At 40.2% G+C, this 27,284-nt stretch overlaps 1 protein-coding gene across 3 annotated transcripts; it reads right to left on the bottom strand.

Annotated features, from left to right (window-relative positions):
• Window positions 1–1,299: 1,299 nt before the first annotated feature.
• EIF3A (eukaryotic translation initiation factor 3 subunit A) lies at window positions 1,300–27,284 on the bottom strand. Of its 3 annotated transcripts, none has more exons than XM_083741180.1 (23): window positions 27,098–27,284; window positions 23,043–23,233; window positions 22,563–22,699; window positions 22,070–22,233; window positions 21,201–21,400; window positions 20,147–20,355; window positions 19,807–19,978; window positions 19,258–19,362; window positions 17,825–17,923; window positions 16,012–16,128; window positions 14,493–14,678; window positions 13,659–14,006; window positions 12,775–12,879; window positions 12,543–12,656; window positions 11,828–11,950; window positions 10,482–10,635; window positions 9,852–10,036; window positions 7,451–7,545; window positions 5,672–6,066; window positions 5,138–5,613; window positions 3,767–3,935; window positions 3,136–3,329; window positions 1,300–2,547 (listed from the first exon to the last, which is right to left on the bottom strand). In XM_083741180.1, exons 1-23 carry the CDS (start codon window positions 27,144–27,146, stop codon window positions 2,545–2,547), a joined length of 3,990 nt encoding a protein of 1,329 aa, XP_083597306.1. In that variant the 5' UTR covers window positions 27,147–27,284; the 3' UTR covers window positions 1,300–2,544. The 3 variants fall into 3 exon arrangements, with proteins under 3 accessions (XP_083597306.1, XP_083597305.1, XP_083597304.1); XM_083741179.1 differs by having other exon boundaries at window positions 5,138–5,643; window positions 5,704–6,066; XM_083741178.1 differs by having other exon boundaries at window positions 5,138–6,066.

Here is a 27,284-nt window from a genome sequence, read left to right as displayed (position 1 = left end):
ATAGTGTTTTAGCCATTTTCAGTTTCCCTTAGTCAATAGGGATGAAACAGCTTCAGATTTAACTGATCAGATGCAGATCTGAATGATGAATTGGAAGGCACAAATGGAACAAGCTACAAGGCAGATCTTCTCATTGCAAGCCCCTAGTTGAAACAAGTGTCTGCATCTTGAATTGCCCGTATTTCCCTTTGCCCCCAACACCTTCAAATAAACTATGGGAGAAGAATTCTATTTTAGGAATGCAGAAAATGAGAAACTGACTGGAAAAATAAGGGTCTTCTATTTAACTACACCATGTCTAAACTTGTATAGCAATCTAAAAACAAGGGAACAGAAAAATATCTGTGCTTAACACAGGGCAAAGGAACTGCTTGACTTGTTCAGGCCCACAGAGCCACAACCCTTTTCCAGAAGGCCCTACTGCTGTTCTTCAATCAATCTACTGCTGGGGACTTTTTGCCTCCTGTCTGATCATTAAAGGTTCATTGTTCTGCCTGTTCCTCTTCCTAATTGTGAGAGAAGTGTGAAGAACATAACATGTAGGCATCTGGCTGAAAGTGGAGGTGGCCAGCAGGAAAAGGCAACAGGAAGAGACAGCTGACTGAGAAAACATGGAGGGGACTAGCAGAAAATGGCAAAAATGGTTTGAAACTCTTTGTAGTCACTCAGAAATTTAACCACAATCTGTACAGGGAGAGAAGGAATTAAAAATCAAGTAAAAAAGCCAAAGAGAATTGAACTTCTTTATTCTCTTGTTGAGGTGGAGGGGAGGTTGAGTAAGGCTATAGGGTTTAAGCTATTTTGTAAAAGAAATAGCTCACTAGGGAGCCAGGATGGGTTATGGACAAGTGTGTGAATGGTATATTCATAAGTCTGCATGTGGCTTAAGTCCTGCCCATCACTGCCATACAGTCCTAGGAAGGAAATGTAGTCTTTGGGCTAAAGAATGCTTCCCCACCTCTGGCTTAATCCAATTCCAAACTCCTTTCTCAGGTGATTCAACTTTTCTTCTACAAAACAAGCAAGTGAACCTATCATTTTAAAACATGATTGAAATCAGGGCATGGAAATTGCCTACATTTTATACTTGAGCATTTTTGGGGAGAGATTCACTCAAGTATTAAAATAGTGATCTGATCCTTTGGATGGAGCCCCAAGGTTTGATATGATGCTTTTACATCTCAGCGTCTGCAAGTCATGTGTGTTGAATCGTTTCACCAGTATGGTGAAAGGACCTTGACTCTAGGCAGACTGAGTGCACAAGCTGCAACGATTAAGAAGCCACACCAAAAAAGCACCTTATTTTGTTAAGTTTATTTATCACTGAAGTTAACACATAGTAGCAAGTTCTGTGTTGGCTTCAATTAAAAACAATCATAAACATTACTACTTTGCCCTCAAAATTGAAGTCAACCCAGCCCATACTACAAAGCACTTGGTTTAAGGTAAAGCACTTACCCAGAAGACAAGAAATTGGGAAGGAAGGAAGGGAAGAGTGAGCAGTTCCTCCAGACCACATACTTGAAATAGGATACTATATATAAATGCTTCAAAAGGCATGAATTATCCATGAACAGAAAAAGCAAAGTCTATATGCCAAGGGTCGGAAACTTCAGCAGTATGATTGCTCTCAAACGCTTTCATTTTAAAAGCCTTATTTGTTGTTTTGAGACTGCTGCGCTGGCATTCATTGTGAGAACAAAGACTGCAAAATGGCTTGATAAGTATATGCATTCAAGAAAAATCTACCCAAAAAAAACCCCAGTGTGGCTAAAAGGTCCATAACATTTATCGTATGCAACTCAAAACATACTGACTTTTTATAATACCATCAGAAAAAAACACCTCTTGCCATCAAAATACCCAAATAGAAAGTGTTTGCTTATATCTATTTTAGGCAGTAGTCTTACAAAGCCATCACTTCATGTAACTAGAAATGTTGTTTTAAATGTACACTTTGCAGACCATACCGATTTTCCAGGTGAAGAGCTACTTAAGATAAAAATTGATTTCTTTTTAATTGAGATATACATGCCACTCAAAGATATCTACTGGGTTCATATTTTTATTTCTTACCACCAAGTGATCTGTGACATATACAACATTTGAAATTTCAGGTAACCAGTATTCAATTTCTGACTTTTAGTTGCAAGTTCTGTGCATGATCAGTTTTCACACGTGTAAGAGTTTCATGCTTTCACATTACCTAGAAAATTTTGTTAAAGAATTCCAATTCAGAGTGTTAAAGCACCAATATTATAATTTGTTACCAATCAATGCTAAACACCAACATAAAAACCATGTTTAGGTTTTGAACTTAACGTCGCACAGTGGTCCACCCATCTTCATCAGCTTCAAGTTTAGTGCGGCGAAGGGAGTCCCGGTCTTTTTCTGTTCTCCAGGCCCCCTTCTCTTTCTCACCATCTTTTTCTCGTTCTTTTGACACAGAGGGAGCTGGAGCAGCAGGAGCAGCAGCAGGTGGTCTCCGAACAATTTCCCGTTCTTCATGCTCCTCCTTTTTGTCATCGCCACGTCTCCATGAGCTCACTAAATGGGGGAAAGACAGTATTATGGCTATGCTTCCTTCACTATGTTTTACTATCATCAAATTCAGAGAAAAAGTTTGATGTCATTGGAATCCAGGCCATCCAAAACAGCTTTATAGCAATTCGCAAGTGACACCCATAAACGTGATGAGAATGTCCAAAAATAGAACTTTTTTAAAAAAAGAAAAGGGGCGGGATCTTGTATGAATCTTTCCACATAGCTTTGGAATGAGAAGTTAACATGATTTATAGGTGGTCTGATTAACTGATAAGCTATGGATTTGAAGACCCAGAATAGAAAAAAATACTTATTGTAACCAACAATGTTCAAAGCTAAGGGGCAAATACTTTGCAAGTCTTTTAAGTACAAAAAACATTTTAGAAGTGATACGGCTTTTGTATTTACCTGTTTAAATCATATCTTGCTACACCATCAAATTTCATTTCTTTTAAAAAATATATTAAAGTGTTCTCCACTGTGACCCTATTTGCACAATTATGCAATGATATATACTGTAAGTGTGCTTTCTTTGTGCTTTCCTGAAAGGGAGCTGTATTTAGGGTACCCAACTACAGAAAACAAGTCTACCTTCTTCCCGATCTGTTCTGGGAAGGGGCCCTGGCCCTCTCCTTTCCCTGTCTTCAACACGCCGATCTCGAAGATCACGGCCACCCCGGTCATCTCTAGAATCACGGCCACCTCTGTCCCATTCATCACGACGGCCTGACTCTCTCCAGCTAGAGGTTTCCTCAGCTGGTGCTCTTCTCCAGCCAGCGTCATCTCTTTAGTTATAAAAATATATTTCAGTAATAAGAAAAAGCATTTAACTCCACATTCCAGGGAATGAATTAAAATCAACCATACGACCCAGAAGCTACTCTTATGCAAACTGTTACTGGAACAAAACAAAACTTTTTTAAAAAAGCACTATTCAAAATCATTTTTTCCAAGAAACAAGCATTTGTAAACATTTGTGGGTAAAAACATTGCAAACTATTCTCCAGCTAATGCTCGTAGCACTCAAGTGCACATTCTGGTGACATAAAACTCATCAAATTAACAAAAAACAACAACTCTGCTTTTGGCTACTTACTACCACTTCAAAATTGTTCAAGTGCCCCAAACTGTGATGCCCAATATCCCAGTTCTTACCCCAGTTCATAAGGGTTGGGGAGGAGAAACCCAAGCTACACACAATTTAAAAGTAATGAAATCAAACCTAGGACGCCTGAAACGATCTTCCCGATCAAAGTCACGGTCCTTGTCAGGTTCACGGTCCTTCTCATTCTCATCACGATCTTTATCCCATTCATTATCTTCTGAAGGTCTGGAATCTCGTGGAGGGCCCCAACTATCTTCACGAGCCTTTTCTCGTTCTCTCCAACCACCTATTGACAGCGAAATATCTGAACTTAGGTGTACTAATCTCAAAAGTGTAAGAATGTGGAGCTTCCATTCATGCATTTTATATAATTGACTTTTTATTTCTATTCTTTGTATATTGTATTGCTGTTTTATTGCTATGGCTGATAGCTGACACAAATAAAGATTCATTCTTGCATGCATACATGCAAGAAGTTTGTATTCTATTTCTTATGATTCCACACCACAACTGAGGTTTTCACATGCAAAATCCCATTCTATTATGGATATCTGAGATGGGAACACATCTGGCATTAATGGAATACAATGTGGAATAACTTGTTTCATGTTTAAAGGTAAAGGTAAAGGTACCCCTGCCCGTACGGGCCAGTCTTGACAGACTCTGGGGTTGTGCGCCCATCTCACTCAAGAGGCCAGGGGCCAGCGCTGTCCGCAGACACTTCCGGGTCACGTGGCCAGCGTGACATCGCTGCTCTGGCGAGCCAGAGCCGCACACGGAAACGCCGTTTACCTTCCCGCTGGTAAGCGGTCCCTATTTATCTACTTGCACCCGGAGGTGCTTTCGAACTGCTAGGTTGGCAGGCGCTGGGACCGAGCAGCGGGAGCGCACTCCGCCGCAGGGATTCGAACCGCCGACCTTTCAATCGGCAAGTCCTAGGCGCTGAGGCTTTAATCCACAGCGCCACCTGCGTCCCTTGTTTCATGTTTACATGTGCTTTATTATGATTTCCTTGAATAAGGAAAAGAGAATGTGTTTTTTCCTTGTAATTATCCAGTACACTTGCACCCAACTAATTCTGGAACCAGTGTTACCCATTAGATCATCTCCATTTTTTAGTCATTTGTTTAAATGTATCTAGCAATCAAAGTACAAGAACTGCACTTTGGGATACCTTCAATTAATCAGCAAAGGAATCAAATTTTTTCACACTGCAGTGGCAACGATGTAAAGAAGTGCAAACAAATGGATATAATTTCTATGCCCTTTTGGCACTTGTTGGCTTTTGACTTGCAAATATGTAACCCTTTAGATTCTTATATTACCATCATTACTTTTCAGACAATGTTCAATAGAAACATTATGAGGTACTTTTCAGTTTGCTGCAGTCATCTCAGAATGCAAAGCATTTTCTGTGCAAACGTAAAACAGAATGTATGCTAGCTATTCTCAGAACACAAAATGAATGGCTCCAATTTGTATGTTTACCTGGTTTACCATATGGTCTCCAAGGTCCAGTTCTGGAATCCTCTCCACGCCTAGAATCATCTCCACGTCTAGGACCTCTGTCATCATCACCAGCACGTCTAGGTCCACGATCATCATCACGCCTTGAAATTCTATCTTCATCTGTGTTACGCCATGGTCCCCTATCTTCATCACGCCTTGAAATTCTGTCATCATCCAGCCCACGCCGGGGAGGCCTATCTTCATCTGCAGCTCTCCAACTTGGTCTGTCATCATCCAAACCCCGCCTGGGGCCCCTGTCATCATCCAAACCCCGCCTGGGGCCCCTGTCATCATCCAGACCACGCCTGGGGCCCCTGTCATCATCCAGACCACGCCTGGGGCCCCTGTCTTCATCCAGCCCACGCCTGGGACCCCTGTCATCATCCAGACCACGCCTGGGGCCCCTGTCGTCATCTGTGTTGCGCCAACTTGGCCTGTCATCATCCAGCCCACGCCTGGGGCCCCTGTCATCATCCAAGCCACGCCTGGGGCCCCTGTCGTCATCCAGACCACGCCTGGGGCCCCTGTCGTCATCCAGCCCGCGCCTGGGGCCCCTGTCGTCATCCAGACCGCGCCTGGGGCCCCTGTCATCATCCAGACCACGCCTGGGGCCCCTGTCATCATCAAGCCCGCGCCTGGGGCCCCTGTCATCATCAAGCCCGCGCCTGGGGCCCCTGTCATCATCTAAGCCACGCATGGGGCCCTTGTCTTCTGCTGAGCGCCAACTTGTTCTGTCATCATCCAGGACTTTCTTAGGACCTTTGTCTTCATCAGCATCCTGCTTCGGCACTTTGTCTTCTAGTGCTTCACGAGGAGACTCTACTCTGTCTGCTGAGATACCACGCCGAGGCAAATCATCTCTTCGTAAAGGTTTTTCATCCTCACGTGCGTCTCCACGCCGCCACTCTCTGTTTAAATAGAAAAATCGTGCATTTTGAATATAAAAGTTTTGTTTTCCGTTGCCTGGAAAGCCATTTGGTATATTTACTCCTACACAGTAGTACTAATTACACCACATCACATGTTATTTCCCATAAAGAAATCTGTTCCATGTAGGAAATAACATACAACCTGTGAGTAGTCAGCTTGACATTTTGGAGTGGTGTGGATAAATAAAACATCATATGTAACAAGATACTAAAGAACAATGGTGTCACAAGAGATGGATAATTATAAAAAGAGAGCTTTATCCAGCAAAGTAGTTCTGTTAGCACAAGTACTTCTGGCTGCGCAACAGGACTTCCCCTCCCTCTTCTTCCCCTGTGCACCCTACATCTGTTCTGGGTTTCTTGTCAATCCACCATTTGGGGGAGGGCGCTGTTGGGAGGTACAGGGATAGGAAGTCCTTGCACTAACAAAACTACTTCACTGGGGACTGCCCACTGTTGAAATGTTTCAAAGGAAATGTCAGGGTGCATGGATGTTGCTGAAATATTAAAAAATAGACAATTCTGTTAGAGTTCTGATCAATGTAAAAGATGTACAAATAATCTTTTTTCTTTCCTTGCTGCTGCCTATCCAACTATATTTCAAGTGCTCTCTTCCAACTTTAGCTGGGAACTTGCAAACTTTTATCCAAAAGTCTACGTATGCTTGGAAACATAAGAAATTAGTATACGTCATTGAACTTATAAATTCTGTTTGATAACCAAATGGATTGGAGGAAGGTTAAGAGGCCAAAACTTCACTTGGGGTGAAAAACTGCACACCTAAGGTTCTCATTTAAATGGCTGGTTGCTTTCTCAATGTAATACAGGGTTCTTGTATTAATTTGCAAAGCCCTTAACAACTTGGATCAAGGATATTTAGGGACTGCCTAATCCCTGAGGTCTTCAGGTGAGTCACTGTTAGTATCCCCTCATGGCTTAGACACACAACTTGCATCCACCAGGAGATGTACATTCAATACTGTGGACCCAATTTTATAGAACTCCCGTCCAGTTAAGTTCAGATTGGCCCTCTGCCTGTTGAATGTCCAGCATGTACTGAAGACTTTATTCTAGAATTCTGATTTTATCCTTTTAACAGATAGTTATCTTTCTTAAATCAACCTTGTACACTCCTTAGAGACTATTGCGTTAAACTGTGTATAAATTGTCAAAATAAACAATTAAGTAATTTTGCTATTCTAATGCAATTTTATTGCATTCTGTACATGCAATGATTTAGTTGGATACAACCCATTTTATTTGTACGCAGTCTGCAACAATACTCACCTTTGCAGAGGACATCAGGCTCACAAAGGAAACATTAACAAGTTGTAGACACTTTAAGCATTATTCCAATAAATACCTTTCTGGTGGTGCTGGTCGCCTCCATTCTGAGTCTGGCTCAGCACTTCTTCTCCAGGTGCTTTCACCAGGTTCTCGATCACTCCAACGAGAGTCCTATATTTAAATCAAAAATAAAAAGTACCGTTACTAAGAACCCAACCAATGTGGTTTTGTATATATCACATGCTTTTATTTCAATAGAATAGTATAGGCATGACATTATTTTGACTTGGAATAACGAACTGAGAACCTATGAACTAATCTGTCAGTGAAACTTGTTTTTTGACTGGTTATTAAAAACAAAAGTATATATTGAATTCTGTGGCATTACAAATTTAATGAGACCTCATGTGACAAATATATGGATGGATACTCAGCATAGACAAGTGCAAAGTACTGCATTATACTGGACCTGAACTATTAGTTACAGCTCAACAAAAGGGATGGGGAATAGGTAGTAAAATTGTCCCAATGTGACCCAAACAAATTGCTCAGTTATTAATAAGAATTGTGCACATATCTCCGAGTGACATGTACAGTACTGAATGCTAACTTGAGAAACGGCATTCAAATGCAAAATGTAGCCATAAGAGAAACCACCACTATGTTTTGTAGAACATAGCAAATGAACAGCTAAGGCAATGACAGTTCAAATTAGAATAAAATATGGCAGAGGAAGAAATGACAGAAGTGAACTGGAAACAATAGTCAATCCATTCAAAAAAGGCAGCAACGTCTTCTGTCATTTTTCCTACTCCTAAAAAGCAGGAGAAAAGGAATAGATCCCAAATTTCACATACAAATGGACCCTTCAGACATGACAACTACAATATGTAAAGTGAGGATCACCTATAATACTCCACTGGAAAAATTACGTATAGAGTAAGAATGAGAAATTACTAGGGCTACAGATTATCCAAATTAATACACACATTTTCACCATTATAAAATTTCAAAATGCATGTATTTTCTGGTGCAAAGCTTACCCATTGAAAAGATTAGCAATGATGGAGCCAAAGATAATATTAATATAAAGCAATACTTAAGACAAAAACAATGAAGATTCCTGGGGCACCATAAAGGCTAATGAATTGATTATGACATGAGCTTTTGTAGACCAGAGTTCACTTTGCTGCAACAAACCAACATGCTACGGCTCTGGAAACACTCTTTGTAGTTGAGCAGTGAGAAGATTTCAAGCATGCAGACCCCGTTTGCAACCTGAGCAGACACCACGTGCATGCATGGGTCGCAATTCGCTGCTTCTGCGCATGCACGTGGTGTCATTTTGAGCGTCTGCGCATGTGCGAGCAGTGAAACCCGGAAGTAACCCTTTCTGGTACTTCCAGGTCGCCACGGGACGCAACCTCAAAACGCTTGACCTGAAGCAAACACAACACGAGGATTACTGTAATACCACAAGTTCCGCCAACTAGAGACTGGTGCAAAATAGTGGCTCAACTGGGCAGACATACAAAAAGATTTAAGGAATAGACTGTCTCTGAGCACATGCTTAGTCCAGGATTTTTTTGATAAGTAACAGAAGAAAGCTTGGGAATCTTCATACAAGAATCCACTCCTGTTTTCCACCCTATCCCTTGGGCATTCTTTCTCAGCCAACTAATTTAGGTAAAATAAACTTTTAAGCTGCTGCTATTGTTAAGACAAACAGCGGTCAAAAGCTCGATCTACTGCAAACTACTCAAACACCAACCAACAGATCCTGATCCTTCTTCCCCCTCCTGATCAACTTCATACTACATTATTTCACTCATCATTTGATCATAGAGATACTAAAAGGCCAGTTGACAGTTAATTTATTGGTGCCCTTGTGCATCTGCTAACAGAAAAGGGGACCGTTTTTTTCCGGATACACCCCCCAACCCTGGTAGCCTCCCAGCACTTGCTGAATTCAGCTGCAGTGAGTCAGGGGACCCTCCAGAACATGCTGGAAGGTGCCATAGAAAGCTGCAAGACGGTGGAATCACTTTCTCTTCCATAGCACCAAGGCACAAAACTGAAGTCCACTCAAAAGCTGTACATTGAAAGCTTCCCCCTTAAATACGAATTCTTGAATTTGAAGAGTTCTTTCACATATACTTTTTATGGATGTAAATTATTCCCTATTTAAGCATAGAGGAATTTGGAGGGTTGTATCCAACGCTATCTGTGCAGAAGCAGAACAAAACTCTCCTCATGCAACAGACTTCACCTTCCTGTCCTCCCCCCACCCAGCAGGCCTCCACATTTCAAAATATACTTCAAAGGATTGAGGGACTCTCCACAGATGATTTTGCAGACTTGTGGTGGTCTGCAGAGGGGAAAAGAGAGAAGTGAACTCCTGTTGTTTGCACAGAACTTCTGCTCATGCAACGCTGGATTCTGCTTAGGAACGTCAGTTTATCAGAAACAGAATTTACCTTCCTTGAAAGCGGATCTTCAAGATTCCTCCTCTCTTCTTCTCGACGACGTTCCCTTTCTTCAATCTCCAGTTCTCTTTGGCGTTTCTTTCTCTCTACCTCTTCTAGTTTTTTGACGCGTTCCTGATATTCACGCATTTCTTCCTCACGTTTTTCACGTTCTGCACGTTCTTTTTCTTCTTGTTCTGACCAAAACATTAATGCAGATAGAGTGACTTTCCATCCTATATTTGAAATGTCTATCATATGTCCTCTCATTTACCAACTTTGTTTGCACAGCATTTCATGTCTGCTTAAAATTTAATGGGCCAATGTTGTGCAAGCAGATTTCTGGTTGGATGGGAATTCCTTTTTCTTTCCTGTCCCATAGCCCCCCATGCCATCTCCAAACTCTCCAGATCATATTGGATGGGCCCAGTAGAGGGAATCTATTCCACAAACAATGTCTATTCTGCTAGTGGACGGACAACACTGAATATTACCCATTATTATTTTACGAGTAATGAAATTCAAATTCAATTAATGGCAGCCATGGCACATCTATATCTAGATAAGTAAAATAAATACTGCTGGAAACACAGCAAAGATCAAGGGTGTTTTTTCAGCAATAGCCTTTTATTTAGTGTTTACCTTTAAGCATCTTCTCTTCTTGCAATCTTTGTTCTTCTTCCTCTTTCTCCTGATAATAAGCAATGCGTCTTTCCTCTTTGCGCTGCCTTTTGCGTTCCTCTAAGCGCTTATGCCTTTCCTCTGCTAATCTTTCTTGGAATTGTTTAAGTTTTTCCTAAAATACATATTAATACATTGAACTCCAGACATGTTACAGGCAACCTACAGGATGAATGCTCAAACATGAACTCCAACTATCTGGTGTCCACATGTGTTAATGACCAATTGTAGCTTGGCAGCTACACATAAAGTCAACTCCTGGGCCCGTTGCTCAACGTCTTTCTAAACAACTTGGATGAAGGAATTGAAGGGATGCGCATCAAACCTGTAGATGACATGAAACTGGGAAGGGCAGATAATGCCGCAGAAGACAGAATCAAAATTCAAAATGACCTTAACAGATTGGACTAACTGTGCACAAGCTAACAAAATGAATTTCAATAGGAACAAATGTAAGGTTCTGCACTTAGGCAGGAAGAACCAGATGCACAAATATAGGATGGGGGACACCTGGCTTACTAACAGTACATGTGAAAAGGATCTAGGGGTCCTGGAAGACCACAAGCTTAACATGAGTCAACAGTGTATATATAGTTAACCCGGAAAAGAGACTAAGAGGAGATATGATAGCCATCTTCAAATATTTAAAGGGCTGTCACATGGAAGATGGAACAAGCTTGTTTTCTCCTGCTCTGGAAGGTAGGACTCAAACCAATGGCTTCAACGTACAAGAAAGGAGATTCAGACTAAACATATGTTAAAACCTTCTGACAGTAAGAGCTGTTCGACAGTGGAACAGTTTCCCTTGGGAGGTTGTGGATTCTCCTTCCTTGAAGGTTTTAAGTAGAGGTTGGATGGCCATCTGTCATGGATGCTTTAGCTGAGATCCCTGCATTGCAAGTGGTTGGACTAGATACCCTTGGGTTCCTTACAACTCTATGATTCTAAACAGTTCTGGAATCCACATTAAGAGCAGAGATGTAAAGCAACTGTTTTGAGAAGTTTAGAAACAACTTATAAAATGGGAGAATTCTCCTATGTCTTTGGAGGAAGGGAGAATACAAATGAAATAAACAAAGAGGAAGATACACATAAAGCTTTTTATATGAGATTATTTTATCAGAAAGGACACCTCTCTACTGATGTGAAGTGTAATATTGTTGCCTCTCATATCAAAACAGGCACAGACACTAACATGCTAAAATGACAAAGGAGAGAGGATACCAGTGCCATTCCTCACTCCATTTTCTATAAAGTTCTGATCAGGAGTAGTCTCATATGTGTCAGAACACAAAAATCAGATTTACCTCATACACTGATCTTCTTGCTTCTTTAAGCCTAGTTACAAAGAAATCACTGTCCTCCAACATCCTTGACATCCTGTTCTTATGTTCAAGGGCTTTCTCACGTTCCAACTGCATAGTTGAGATCTGTGACATACACAAAACCAAATCAGTAGTAGAGTCATGCATACAATTTGTTTCAAATGTCTTTTGTGAATTTATGGGCACCACATGCCTCTTTTTCCCCCCTAACTATCTAGATGCCAATAAAATTTAGCAGACCAGTTAAAGGAAAACCCCAGTAGGCTTATTATTGTTAAGCAATAGTATACTGAAAAAGAGCTTGGGTACAAAGCCTATATAAACCCTATGATCACTTTTATTACAGTTAAAATGATGGCTTTCATTGTTCTCAAATAGATTCTAACTATTACACAACTGCAAGCTGCAAAGCATTCTAATGATTTACATTAGAACTTGGTGTAGTTACACAATTTATTCCAGTCAGAAGATTTGCATTCTTTTATGGCAAAATTGGAGTTCTAGCACAGACTGAGATTCTTTAATTGCAATATATTCAAACATCATTCATTCTTCATCACTCATGTGACAAGGATTTCTAAAACACTGTCTACTACTGCATAAATTATATAATCAGCTGAGAAGTTCATTTCTAGGAACTAACAGAGAAAAAATATTAAGTAGCTACGTCACACCATAGTACTCTCAGAAACCTCACCCTTTCTTCTTCTTGCTGTTCCCAAAGCTCCATGTCTCTGACTCTTTGCTCTTCATATGCACTCTTAATCAGTGGGATTTCTTCCAAGCGTTTTGCCCTTTCAAAATGGTCAATCTAAAGAAATGTGATTGTTCAGGTTTAAGTGCAAAAGGAACACACACACAAATGTCATCACTAAATGCTGTTTCTCCACCTAGTTCTCAGCTATTAACCGTACATCTTTTTCTTATACCTTTTTCTCCTGATTCTTCAGGCGCTCTTGCAATTCCTTCTTTTCTTTCTCCAGCTGTTCAACTTGTTTTGCCATAATGAAGTCTGGATCCAATTCTTCAAGATCCTATAGTCAAGACATTAGATGTTAAAGAATAAAAATCAAACTGCCATTTCTGAGAAAAACACACATTCTTGTTTTTAATTTTAATGCAGCTTCCCCACTTGATGCATTATCTACTATTTCATTTTATTTTTAGTCCTTTAATCCATTTTATTAAAATATTCTAATATTCAGAAATAAGGGAGGCGGGTGGCGCTGTGGGTTAAACCACAGAGCCTAGGACTTGCCAATCAGAAAATCGGCAGTTCGAATCCCCATGACGGGGTGAGCTCCCGTTGCTCGGTCCCTGCTCCTGCCAACCTAGCAGTTCGAAAGCACGTCAAAGTGTAAGTAGATGGATAGGTACCGCTCTGGCAGGAAGGTACACGGCGTTTCCGTGTGCTGCTCTGGTTCGCCAGAAGCGACTTGGTCATGCTGGCCACATGACCCGGAAGCTGTACGCCGGCTCCCTCGGCCAATGAAGCGAGATGAGCACCACAACCCCCGAGTCGATCACGACTGGAGCCAATGGTCAGAGGTCCCTTTACCTTTAATATTCAGAAATAGACTACACTATTTGCAATCAAGTTGTTTGATTAAGGTTAGGAAACCTAGTCGAGGGAAGTTGGAGATGCTACTGGTAGGGTATTCAAATGGGGTTTCTGCCTTCCTGAAGAATGTAGAAATGGGCTAAAAGTCTGACTCAATATACAATATTTTCTACAATATAAACTTCCCATTAGTGAATGGTCACTAGTGGTTACAATAAAAAAGTTGTCAGGGGGAAACAACAAACTTCTTACTTCAATATCAATATCTTTGAAGGCCTTGGCTCCCAGCTCAGTTTTCTTGATCTGCTCCAAACGTTCACGAACAGTTTTCTTTTTAATTTGCTCATGTTCCTGCAGAATGCGCTCCTTTTCCCGCTCTTTCGCCTCCTGACGCAATCTCTCCTCTTCAGCTTTGCGAACCTTTTGGAGTTCCGCTTCACGCTGCTCCAACTCTTCTTTTTCACGCTGAATGTTCAAGCTCTCAAGACGTTCCTTTCTTTCCTCAATAGTCTGGCGGCGAGCAAGGATACGCTGATGTTCTTTCCTTGAATTTTTTAAATAAGCTGTAACAGCCAGCTGGTGTTGCTCTTCCTTCTCTAGCTGCATAATGGTTAAAGGCAGAACAACAAAAACTCATTTAAATACAAAATACAAATGGGAGAGTAAAGCACTGCTGAATTCTGCAGAATTATTAATGCAGGTTCTTTTGTGTTTTTCCCCCACTGGCATCTCAGAACAGATTCTTCAATAACATATGTATTGGAATAAATATGCCAGCACTAAATATTTTTAAGTAATGCATGTAAGTACAGGCAACTCCCCATGTACACGGTGTGTGTGTGTGTGTGTGTGTGTGTGTGTGTGTGTTTTTGTTCCGAGGCACCGAGAGTGTAAACCCACCCTGCACTCTTCCAGGGCTGAAAGCAGTGTGCATCAGCAGTGACATGTGCCTTGAACACAGGCAACAGGGGAGTCAAACATGCATTGGAGGGAAGAGAAGAAATATTCAAACCATGACTGAGCATACCAAGTTTCCCATAAAGCATCAGTATTCTTTTAAAGATGTATCAAAAGCTTACAACTTACCAATATGTGAGGTGGCTTAATCACTTCAAGAGCCTTTGCAAGGGCAGATGACATAGCTGTCAACTGGCTCCTGATCTGCTCAGATGGCATGTTCTGCAGCTGAGGGCCAAGAGGTGCATCTTCCCGAGTGCAATAGTTCAAATCTGACCCAAAACTCAGTGTTCGAGTGGTATGATCAATGCGAACCTAAGATAGAGTAATTCAGAAATTCACTATTAAGGGCATGTTTAAGATAGTTTCTCACAGCTGTTTATAAATTTTGTCTTACCAGCTCTTTTTCTTATATTACTGCCATTTAACATTGAGATACAACAGACTTCTGAACTGTACTCAAATCAAATGATACTTAAAAACTGAAATTACTTCTTGATCAAAGAAATCTTAGCTAAATTACCATATGATTTAGTTCAGTAATCAATTAAATGTGCATATGATATGATGAAAGAAAATCTAAAAAATATGTTATTAGATTACATACACATGTAGCTAAGCAAGCATTTTCTAAGAGGCAGAATCCTTAATTATTTTACACACAGAGGGAATACCTCTCCTAAGATATAAAAACTGCAGTTGGCAAGCTCCAAGTACTTCAACTAGAAACAATGCTACATGATTAGAACCATGATTTAACTGATGCATCTAAACTAATGGTGTCCCAGGGTCTATAGGATTTTTCAAATCTTCCTCTCCAATGGCAGAAAGAGATGCCTGTCTTCGGAGAGGGAGGTCAGATTTTGTAATGCCCCGCCCTGTCACCATAGAAACCCCTGTGCCCCTTACATAAACACATTGTGTTTCCCCAATAAAACCATAGAACAGGGACAAACTATGTCAGCCCTGGAGCTAGTTTATTTCCATAAATCATAAAAGAGAGAAAGTCAGAAAAGAGGGGGGGACATTCCTTCTACCCTTCCTTCTGCCTAAACCTGGCAGGGCTTTAGAAGCTTCAGTTCCTTTGTCTTTGTTTCAACACACACCAGCTGTAATTGCTCTATAACTGTTGCAGTTTCTAACTATATTTCCAAAAAGGTAGCTTTTGAATTCTAAAAGTCAACCATTTTACAAGAAAACATATTGACTGGGAATCAGAGAAGTCTTGCTTGAGGAGCCAAGCACTTTCACTTGCATATGGTAGCCCCGCCTAATTCTTTAGACTTTTCTGTTCTGCACTGTTCTGGGAATGCTGTTCCAGGAGTCAGGAGCAGCTGGACTACTACCAAGCTGTACAGAGAAGTCGGGAAAGTCTGCTGTATGGCTCAATCTTTGCTCACTCCAACCATTCAAGGTTGCACAGGTGAAGGAAATTTTGTTGGACTTCTTGTGAAAAAGTTCATTCTCTTCATCGGCCACAGGTTATTCTAGAGTGGGTTACCCCACCACTGAAGAATGGGCTGAAACTCATTTTTTGGAATTCAAAAGACAAAAGTGACTGTTATGTTTGACTAAACAAGCTTTAATCAGATTTATCTAAATACAGAAATGTGTATAAACATTTGATGTTTTTCGCAACTGCACTTACTTGCAAATCACAATGTCTGGCAGCATCTACTATTGCACGTTCCAGTTGGAAAGCATCAACAAAAGGAACCAGAGTAGTCAGGCGAGAAAATTCGATGCTTTGATAAATTTGGGCCACCTGCGTAACACATAAATATTCAACTCTTTCCAATTATTCATCCTAATATTGTACAAGCATTTTTAAGAGCTCAATTAACTTAAAGTCAACAGCTTAACCATCAAGAATGGTGAATAATCATTCACATTTAAGAAACACTTCACATTTTCTGTCAAGCGTTTATTCAAAGGAATTACTCACTCTCCCAAGCAGCAACTATGTGTGAAGGAGACTGGCAGCAGTCTCTCAACGGAGTAAAGCTGCTAATTAGCCTTCAACTGTTCCTTTAGCACATCAGAAATAACACTGCTTACCACTGTAAAGGAAACAGGTCAATGACATGTGCATTTGGAAAACTGAAACATCAAGCACTAAAAATGCCTTATGTTAAGAATTTATTATTTAACTAGGTAGATCCATCACCCACGCCTTGTACCTCTGTAACCCAGGCAATGTTTCTGTCTCCTGTAGCTTGTTCAGAGCACAGCAACATTGTCTGTGTTTTCTGTTAAGCATCAGAAGCCTAATCCAGACAGCCATCATGCAGAAGAAGTCAAGCAATAAGCCCAGCCCCAACTTATGTTCAGTCACCTGTGTAGTCTTTACACACATGTGTACTAATAGTAAACACCACTATGAGGCCACGTGTACAAAGCCTGTGCATATTTGTGCATTGGTAGTGACTATACAAACAATATAACTGGAAGTGGGGATTCTCTACATGGAAATAATCCCACCCCCTACACATTTTCACTTGAATGAGCAGGGTCATAGGGCATATGAAAAAAAAAGTAGTTGGCTGCATGTGGTTCTTTGGTGCTGTTTCATACATTATTCAAAATGGCATTGCACCAACACCACTCTTTGGTAACTACATTTTCTTGTCAAGTTACAGCAGACCACATGGTTATGTGTCACCTTAGTGATGTCTCCTTAATTAAACAAGAATTACAAGTGTAATATATTCCCTATATGATATGCTTTAATCACATGGGCAGAACTTGAAGACATTACAGAAAACAGTGTATGAGAACCATGTTCCTTATGATACAGATAAGCTCTTAAGTCAAAAGGAACTGACAAATATAAGGTTTAATTTAAGAGATTTCAGAGTTCAATCAAGGAACACGTCCAGTATCTACTACATACAGGTGCAACTGAATTAAGGATGCCCCTTATATCTTTCACTAAGTGATCCTTAAAAGATACATAGGAACAGAACATTCTATTTAAAAAAAAACACACTACCCTGCCAGTCATGAGATACCAGGATAGTTTGCATTACAACAAAACAGTAAAACACACAACTTATAGGGTAGAATTCAACAATGCACTCTGATAAATATACCATCTGCAGAAACGTTACAATGACCCTCTCCTCTCCTCCCTCTATGTGCTGTTCTAGTGGTTCTCCTCATCATCATCACCCCAAGTCGGTTTCAGGGAGCGTGGAGAATATGTAGGGTGAAGAGAGGGGTGGAAAAAACCACTGACCAAGTAGAAGTCCTTGAGTAGGACTACTGTGGGTGGGGCTCCTTAGGTGCCCCACCCATATTGCTCAACAAAACTTATACAAATATGACATTAAGAATACCCTGAGAGTCACAACCAAACTCCTCACTTGTACAGTTGAGTGAATCTTGATGGATTTAGGAATTCTGCAACATTCACTCCAACTGCACATTCCACTTTGAAGATTCTTGTTTTGCAATCATACCTGCTGAAGCAGCCTGAGTATGGTGTTATTTTGAAGATGGGGGATATACAGTTGCAGTTCTGGTTCCTTCTCAGATTGGTCTCTTACCCAGTTCAACACCTGTACAGAATTATTTAGAGATTGTAAGATAGCATGGCTGGTTCAGACAATACTTTTTCCTCACTAAATTGCATCAACCCTCCAATTTTTCACAGTAGTGCACTTTAGTTTATTTTGAAATATTTATTGAATTTTATAACAATTAATGATACAAATCTCATTCATCATGTTATTCACAATTATTCTCCCTCTCCTCCTCTGGACTTCCCTCAACTCCCTCTCTGCTGAGTTATTTGTTTTATTTATCGTATCCTGCTTTTCCTACAGAAAAATAAAATCCCTTATCATTTCTTTAAAATATCTGTTACTCAAATGAAGTTGTGAAAGTTTATTCAAATCCTTTCAGTGAATCCAGTCTATTCTGTTGTTTCTGCAAATAAACTGTAAATGGTTCCCAGACTCATTTGAAGTCCTTTTTGTCCTTCTCTCGTAGTTTGTCTGTTAGCTTAGTCAATTCTGCATAGCAAAGTATACTTCTATAACATGTCAGAAACATGCTAATCTTCTCCAATATTAAAGAGGTATATTTTTTCAATTAGCAAGAAAATGGAAATGCCTAAAGCAAAAAACTAGGGACTTTTGGGCTCAACATGCACACAGGAGGGTATACTCAGGAATACACAGGGAACAAAAATTAAGGCAAGTCCTTAAACCTTTTCAACCCAATATATTCTCTAATCCAATCACTAAAGTGTTTCTAACAGAATGTGTATTAAGTTGTGTTTGAAGGTGACTGACAGTGGTGACAATGTTTGCCACACTGCTAATTTACCTTCACCTTTTATCTAGCACATTAGAAATATCTTTGTTCTTATAAATAGTAAGAGAAAGACAATGAAACGTGCTTCACCCTGTACAACTCTGGAGAATTACATATATGTCAGCTAAGCCTACAACCTTAAGCACACACGTATTAGGCAGAAAGTCCCCTTGAATACTGTGGGATTTACTTTCCTGTAAACATGTACAGGAATACACTGCAAGCAACAGTTAATGCTGTTTTCTGGCTGTACAATGACATTTCAAATCAGAAGCATCCATTAGTCACTTGAAATACAAACTAGGAACCTACTCTTGCAAAAGGGCATTTTCCATTTGCATGACCAGGTTTTGCTTTTAAATGTGTAGTATTTATATGAATGGAAATTCAAGCAGCATTTTCATGCAGTTAGAAATTCTAGAAACAGATTGGAATGCTATTTATAGTGACATAAAATAACCTTGCCGCAAAAAGCACTTTAAAAATACCATACATCTACTATATATCAACATTTGTCTGAATTTTGTCAACTACACAGAAATTACATACTTCTGAATAAAATTTCAGGAATTACCTTGCATACGCGGCCACATAACTTCAGTGGATGAAAATCTACTTCAAGCCAGTTATAAAGTTCCTTTACTTCTGGGACAACATGTTGTACAACATTAAATCTCACCTATAAGACATGAATGTTTTTAACGGTAAATATCAAACAAGCTGTAACACGTAATGCTTCATCTCAAGGAATAGCTAAAATACAATTTTTTAAAAAATAATCAAAATGTGATAGATAAGAAACATACTCTTCATGTGCAATTAATGTGACGGGGCATACATCTCCAAATGCTGAAACACCTAGAATGTCACATTTACAGATCTTATGGAGAAGCAAGGCCAAAGTCATGAAATATGCCCCACTGTAGATGGACAGCACTAAAGAGTTCCAGTTGCTGCTGTAGTCTGCAGCTAGACTGGGACTGGAGGGAGAAAGTAGGTAAGAAATGAAACTTTTAATTTTCAATCACATTGTTTACTATTCACATCATTCTGAAGTTTTACTAAAGTTCCTTTTAATCAAGGAAGCAAGCTACAGAGAAATGTTTTATGAAATGTTGCTTACCATATCATTAATGAGAGAAATTCGTGTAGGTGGGGCCTGGAGGCCCAACAGAGTTGCCAATCGCCGCTGCTTTTCAACAATGATGCCATCCATGTCTAGAAGGCGAGCAATGTCAGTTCGTTCAGGTGTTATAGGAATGGACAGAGTGGCCAAAAGGACTCTCGTTGACATCCTACAGACAGAAGATTTAAGCAGTTGAATTGCACTAGCCTCCATTCTAGATGCCATCCCTAAAATGGCCTAACTGACAAGCTTTAAATCCAGCTTCCAACCATTTGCAATACACTATTGATGCTATTTCTAAGTTTAAAAATGCACCCGCAAACAAAAGTTTTCCTACCTCTGCATCTCCTCCTGTGTGAGGTTCTTACGCATTTCCCTTGAGAGATGATAAAGACGGTGAAGTGTGGATGCATGAAAGAGTGCATTTCCTGATTTCCAGAAGACAGTAGAAACTTTGTGATAATAGTTTGCCATCAGCTGGGGCTTTGGTGGTTTCTTGGACAAGGAGAATAATCCATGTATGTCTTCGACAGCTTTGAAGGCTTCCTGAAAGGAGTTTTTTAAAAAAATCATGTTATACTACAACTGTATGTCAAAGAAGTTGGAGGGGAGGGATATATAGAAACCTCATACAATGTAAAGTAACAGGCCTAGTTTGTGAGGTCTGCCGGAAGAGTGGCGTATTAATAAATACATGTTATTGCATTGCCTGCCAGGACATCTTGGGGAAGCCACCCCCACCCATATGATATCAATTGTGGGTCAAGTAACAGTAGGGCTTCAAAAGAACAACTGCGAGCTTGAAATAGTTTTTGTTCAATTGAGCCTTCCCCCTCTCAGCACTGCGCTCAAGCCCTCTGTCTGTAAAGCTTTGAAGCAGTATTATGGGAGCTGTTTGACCACCATTTGTACACATCCTTGCACTGCTCCTTAAAAGCTCGATTTTGTTTAGTTTCAAAGGAACAGGATGGGGGCTCTTTGATTGACCTTTGTAAACAGCAGCACAGGGTTTTATTTTTTTTACAAAGGGCTGCTTAAAATACCCCACTGTGCTTTGAAGTCTCATCAACCAGACACCTGATGTCACTATGATGCCAGGTGATTGACAGGCTTCAGCCACCTGTCAAATTTGGCTTGCAGGGGAGATTAAAATCTGGTCCACTGACCAGAAACAAGTTCCCCAGTCCTGGTATGCTCATTATCCCAAGTTCTGAGCCTAAGCACACTTTTACCAGAAAACTTTATTAATAAATAAATTTATGTTACGTTATTTATGTACAGCTCTCTAAATTACCAGATCCCTTAAAGCACAAAACAGAAGGTAAAGCTTAAAAGAATTTGGCAACAGAAAGAGAGACTGTCAGTACCTCAATAACTGTGTAATTACATACCTGCCACAGTTCCATGCTTATAGCACTGTCCAACTGTACAAGCCTGGTTTCCAAATGCATTGACTGACTCTCTGGGTTATTGAGATTGATAGCCGTACTCTGATTGTGATGACGCTGGATCTGACCCAAATGCATTCTCAAATTGTCACAGAGTTTGCGGAACTCAGCTTTACGAGTATATTGCAAACAGAACCTGAAAGCTGCAAGATAAAATTATGGCATTTGGAAGCAGTTAAAAAGTCAGTTTGGCCTTGTTCACACAACAGAATAAACTGAAGTATGGCTTACTGGGACCATGTGCCAATGTGAGCTACTGGAGATTAGCTTGCAGCTGCTTTGCTTCTCACCAGTCATTTTTACTCCTCACTACATTGAACCATGCAGGTTTGGATTAGCATGCTATTCAAATCTGAGCTCATGGTTAAGCTCTCTACTCACTAACCACTTGACATGAGCTAGGTGCAGACACTAAATCAAACCTTAATTTTGTTCAGAATGACACAGAGGTAAAAAGACCAGGGAACATCAAAGCAGTTGCCAACACCTCTCTGGGACCCTGTTTCATGCAGTCCTGGCAAGACATAGGTTGACTTGCTGTGCTGCACTAACCAGACCAGCAGTTCAAACTGACAATATTTTCTAACACTCAAATTTACCTGTTTGATCCTCTTTGTTTTCTTATCTTTTAAAAGATGTTTTTTACTTTCCTTAATAAAAAGTCAGATAATAGTTGAACCGTTATTATAAAACATATAATTTTCTTTTTAAAGAACAAAATGCACCTGCTGGAAGTAGGCAATCAATAGGAGATTCCAGAACTTTAAAAAGTGACTGCATATGTCTTACAAAAAAAACCCAACAGATTTTACCTTGTTGTGCAATATCATGATAAAGCCGCTCCACTCTAGAATTGTTTCTGAGAAGGTCCAAACACTGCCTGTAGGATTCCCATAGAAATTTAACCCAGGGAGTCAAAAGTAACCGATCAGTACGATCTTGAGTGTCTTCCCCACTCACAGCACTTAGGAGAACACTAGAATTAAGAAACAAAAGGAATATGTTTTTCTACAACCTTTTTATCATGTCATCTCACTTGCCAAGATGCATATCAGGCAGCACAATGAAATTCTAATGACATGACAACAGCATTCTTTGAAAGCATCTTTCAAAATGATGGGAATGCAATTCTTGTTTTAGTCTTCCACATCAAGGTGAAAGTTGATTTGACTGAGTCAGACATAAGTCTGCCAAAAGAACTCAGCTTGCATCCAAAATCATAAATTAGTTCATCAGTGTTTTTCAATATATATGCATAATACAAAATGAAGCTTCATACAAAAATATCATAGCACTGTTACCTACCTCTCTGGAGTCTGAATATTATCTAAGTCTTCAATATCTAGCACCATCTGCTGAGACTCTTCTTTAGCAGATTCAGTTTTTTCTTCTGCTAATTTTAAGTAAGCCCGAACTACATCCTCCAAGGATTTGATGTTCACCTGTATCAGAATTAGAACGGCTATAAATAACTTTGCTTAGACTTGAGGTGAAGTTATTTATATAAGAATATATATAGATATAAATATAAAACTATGACAGTATAATGAAGTGTAGCAATGCATCTGAGAACAATTGACTTCTGCAGCTACAATTCATTCAAAAGTGTTCTATTGGTGATATATGCTCCTTATCTCTAATCCTATCAAGCTTTTATAAAGTCACATTTATAGTACAGAACCATCAAGTACATTTTTTCTAAAACATCTAGAAATATTTACTTTATTATAATGCTTGTTTTTAACAACATACTATTAATATGATAACACTTTTCAGAGCCTTTACCTGTTGGCAGATATTCTTGTACTGATATAGGCCTTCTTTAGCCAGGTGGCTCTTGCGGAGGTCCACACAGAGCTCCAAGTACTTTAGCATAATTGGTTCGTGGATCTTTTGCCATGTTCGGTGTTTTTTACTTTTCATAACATCGTAGAGAACATCAAGAGCAGGTTGCTTCTTCCCAACCTCAAGAAATTCTGAGAAAAATAAATTATGACTCTTAATACAAACTGCTTTCATTTTAATAAATATACTGCTTCAGAGTGGAACAGAGGAAAGTTGCTATAAAGAGCCATTTCCATAGTATTGTTGAAAGTAATAATCACCTCCAGGGAATCAGGTTGAGCAACAACTGTAAAATGGGGGGAGCAGTCTAATTTTATACTTTGCAAAATACTGACAGCCAAAAATTACTTTACTAGTATGCTGATACACATTTTTTTAAACATTTTTGTGGACCACCAGCTTTTGTGAACTTGCCCACAAATTCTCAATGCTTCAAAAGGATTTCAGGAAACTAATACTATAAACGATTTGAGTCAGCCATTTCTGATAGCTCAAACTAGCTATTTAAGTCTCTAGGGAGGAAAAAGAGAAATATGGTGAAGTGGCAACAGTTCTTTGTAAAACTGTTTCACTTTAAAAGGAAAGGTTGCAACAGATTGGCTAAACCTTTAGTAAGCATTGTTGTGTGTTCTAGAATAACGAGAGAAGTGATACAATTTGTAGTTACAAACTGTTGTCATTTCTGTCTTTCAGCTTTAAGAGTTCTGCAACATCTTCAGTTTCAAATATGAATAGCTACGACTCTACAAAGTAAAACAGATGAACGCTTATGTTCCATCTCATGAGGACACTCCAAGAACTACCATACCTTGCTTCTGGCAAGTTACAAATACTTATTACAGTCTTTTAAGCATGTGGAATTAAAGGTCAACCCCAATCTGCTAAATGACATTCTGGTTTATCATAGTCAAAACAAAAAAAATTCCTTCCAGTAGCACCTTCCAGTGTGTATCTGTGTATCTGAAGAAGTGTGCATGCGCACGAAAGCTCATACCAAGAACTGACTTAGTTGGTCTTTAAGGTGCTACTGGAAGGAATTTTTTTTGTTTTGACTATGGCAGACCAACACGGCTACCTATCTGTAACTGGTTTATCATAGTTAACAGAGAATGAACAATGAGCTGGTGCCTGCTGCCTGATTGCTCCTGCTGCACTCTTCCCTGGCTGTAAATGGCTAAACAAACAAGGAAACCTTGGCTTTGTATTACAGTGATAACCAGGGATATAGATATGATCAGCAAGCAACAACAAACCATTGGTTCATGATGGCTGGCAATCATGGCTTGCAATGGAGAAACAAACCATGATCCCTGGTTTGTATGTAACACAAAAACAAGACTTGCACTTGCACCAGGGAGGCAAGGTGGAAGCAACTGAGCAAGGTGCACCAACATGCTGTTTATTCTCAGTAGAACACAGTAAGCCCAAAAAACCTGGGTTATCATGAAGTGCAAGTACAGCCAGTACACAATCTTGCTTACTATTCTTGTATGTTTAGACAAACAGAAATCTGACTCCTCTCCAAGCCAAAAGAAATTTGCAGCACAAAAGGCATGTGGGCTGTATGGCCAAAGCTTCTGAATTACGCTCTTTGGTTGTATAAAATCCCTCTTTAGTGGCAAATGACTATTTATTGCTATAAATACCAGTAAATATCGTATGTTTGTTAAAGAAATGTATTATTTTCAAGGTAAGAAACCTGATTTCAATCAATAGATTTTAAAATTATTTAAATCACATTTTGACTTTTGAAATTAATACATTTTCAAGTTTCTTGTTTGAGAGATTCTTGGCTCTAAAAAAACAATAAAAATTATGAATCCCAAAACAATGTCAATGTTAAGATCCTGGCCACTTACTCTTGAATTCACTATTCATATGATAGTAACATATAGCTCCCAATACAATGAAGCTTTTTAAAAATATGTATTCTGTCAATATTTTTAAGTAATTGCCAGATGATAGATGAAGTATGTGTTCCAACATGACAGCAAACCCCATGGTTAGATATTACAAGAACCACCATTGTACATTCCCACTTAATTTGCATGCCATGATTAGTAACTTCCTATCCTTGTCCACAGCAAACCATCATTTTTACTTTTGTCCAACTGACAAATTATTGTTTGCACATAGCATCAAACCCTAGTTTGCCACAAACAAGGATTAGGCATTTACTGAGTGAAGTGTGTGAGGGGAGCAAGTGTGCAAGACAGGCATTAGAAATAAAACCATAATTTGGTGTTAAATCTGAATGGCCTGAATGCAGGAAATGGAAAAATCACGTAAGAAGATTTGAATAATTCACATAATGGTAATATGCATGTTAATGATTAAAAAAAAATTAAAAAAACTTAACTGAAATTTCAAGACTTAATTCCATTTGACAGTAATGGTTTTTATCAAACTTTACTTGTATTTATTAGGTACATATAACCTGGTTTAATTAAATTATAATATGCTCACACATATTTGGCTTGAGTCTACTGTAACAGGCAGCCCTACTATTTAAAACTGGTTCTTAGCAGCATTTTGGTTATTAAATTAGCTTTTAAAGTGGGTGTGTTTGCTGCCCTACATATTAATACAGTGAGCTGTGTTACTGGAATTTTCAGTGCACTACATAAAAGACAAAGAAAAGGATGAGGGGAGGAATGAGATGTATCAAGCACAGTAACAAGAAACTTCCTGAATATTGCTTAAAAACTTTATAATCTGTTATGAAATTCCATCTTGTTCAGTTGTCTTAAGTTTTCACAATGATATTTCACGGTGTTACAAATAAAAGTAACTACGATAAGTAACTCCTTTAAATAATGGCTCTTTGTTTACCGCAGCTGCTTAACAGTAGACTTTCCAAGTTGCACTGGAAAGCAAAAACAGGTCAAAATTCTCGTCCAAATTGTAACCTTTGTTCCATATGCTTAGTTCTGTGTCATCAGATGTGATGTGAAGTCTGAGAAAGACCAAATATTTACTTTCACATCATACCAGGCAGTGCACGCTCTGGGGTAGGCATGTCCAAAGTCCATTTAGGGGCCCTAATCTGGCCTGCTGGTCGATTTAATCCTGGGGTAAAGCCCTAAAAAGGCTCAACAAATTCAATCCTAAAAAAGGTCAACAACTTTGGTTTGCCCTCACGCATGTTCACTTCATCAGATCTGGTCCTCTTTGAAAAAAGTTTGGGCACCCCTGCTATGGGGGTCTCAAAATGAACGATATTAATTTAATGGTTAAAAAAAAATAGGGAACGGGGGAGGGGGAAGATAGAGGCAGAGAACGAGCGCCCATTTCCTGCAGCGCTGTGGCTAGATTTGTCATCGACGCCACTGGGAAATTGAGCTAAATCAGGATTCTGGCGCCGGCCATAATTCCTGACGAAACGTAGGGAAGGTGCGAGTTTTAAGGGCGAGAGGGCTTTCGAAACCCAAAGATGCCTACGCGAGATAAAAGCCGCCCTTTGTTTATTGATTCGGGGGTGGTGGGATAATAAACTGTGACGAGCGTGGCCACTGGGAACAGGTATAACTCGACAGCCATTGAAGACAAGCGCTGCCTAGGGAGGCACTTTTTAAAAATGTGTTTTATTTTCTGACGAAAGGGGGAAAGGAAAAACCAGGCGCATCCCTCTCCCCGCTCACACCCCCTCGCGCGGAAGCCTGGGCTCAAACGGGAGGAAGTGAGTCCGGAGAGCCGCCACGAGGAGCGGAGAGGCCTCGTGTCTAAAGAGCGAACAGGGCGGCTCGTCCCTTTCACCACCTTCCACCTCGGCTGCGTGCCTTACGGGGCCGGCTGGACGGCCACCCCAAGCGAGAGCGCGGGGAAGAGGGCGAGGCCGTGCTGCGGTCAGCGTGGCGGGTGCCTGGGCCTCCCAAGTGTGGCGGGAGCCTAGGCCTCGGCCTCCATTACTAAGCATAATGGGGGCGCGGGCGGGGCGAGGAGGCGGGCCCTCCCCCCGGCCCCGCTGGCGAGCGGGCCCCGAGCTCCGCACTCACCGTTCGCCCGCTTTAGGGCGTTCTCGGGCCGCTGGAAGTAGACCGGCATGATGGCGACGGCTTCTCCTCACAAGGCAACGAGCCCCAAGGAGCGCCCAGCCAGGCAGCAAAGCGAGGCCGGAAATGGAGCGCGTCACGTGACGCGCCCCGCGCACGGACGTGTCCGGAAGCGAAGGTGCCTGTCGCG

This window comes from Podarcis gaigeae (assembly GCF_964106915.1).
Source record: "Podarcis gaigeae genome assembly, chromosome: 5".
NCBI lineage: Eukaryota > Metazoa > Chordata > Lepidosauria > Squamata > Lacertidae > Podarcis > Podarcis gaigeae.
The sequence above is the reverse complement of the archived record's forward strand: the minus strand, read 5'-3'. Positions and strand labels throughout refer to the sequence as shown.

Bases quoted from the DNA above. Each gene is read 5' to 3' on its own strand.
- EIF3A (XM_083741178.1), bottom strand. From the start codon at position 27,146: ATGCCGGTCTACTTCCAGCGGCCCGAGAACGCCCTAAAGCGGGCGAAC. The intron at 21,401-22,069 runs GTAAAATCTGTT...TTTATCTTGCAG, and splicing joins TCATGATATTGCACAACAAG to CTTTCAGGTTCTGTTTGCAA. The intron at 11,951-12,542 runs GTGAGGTTTCTG...TGTATGTCACAG, and splicing joins AACAGCAAGAAGAAGAAAGG to ATCTCAACTATGCAGTTGGA.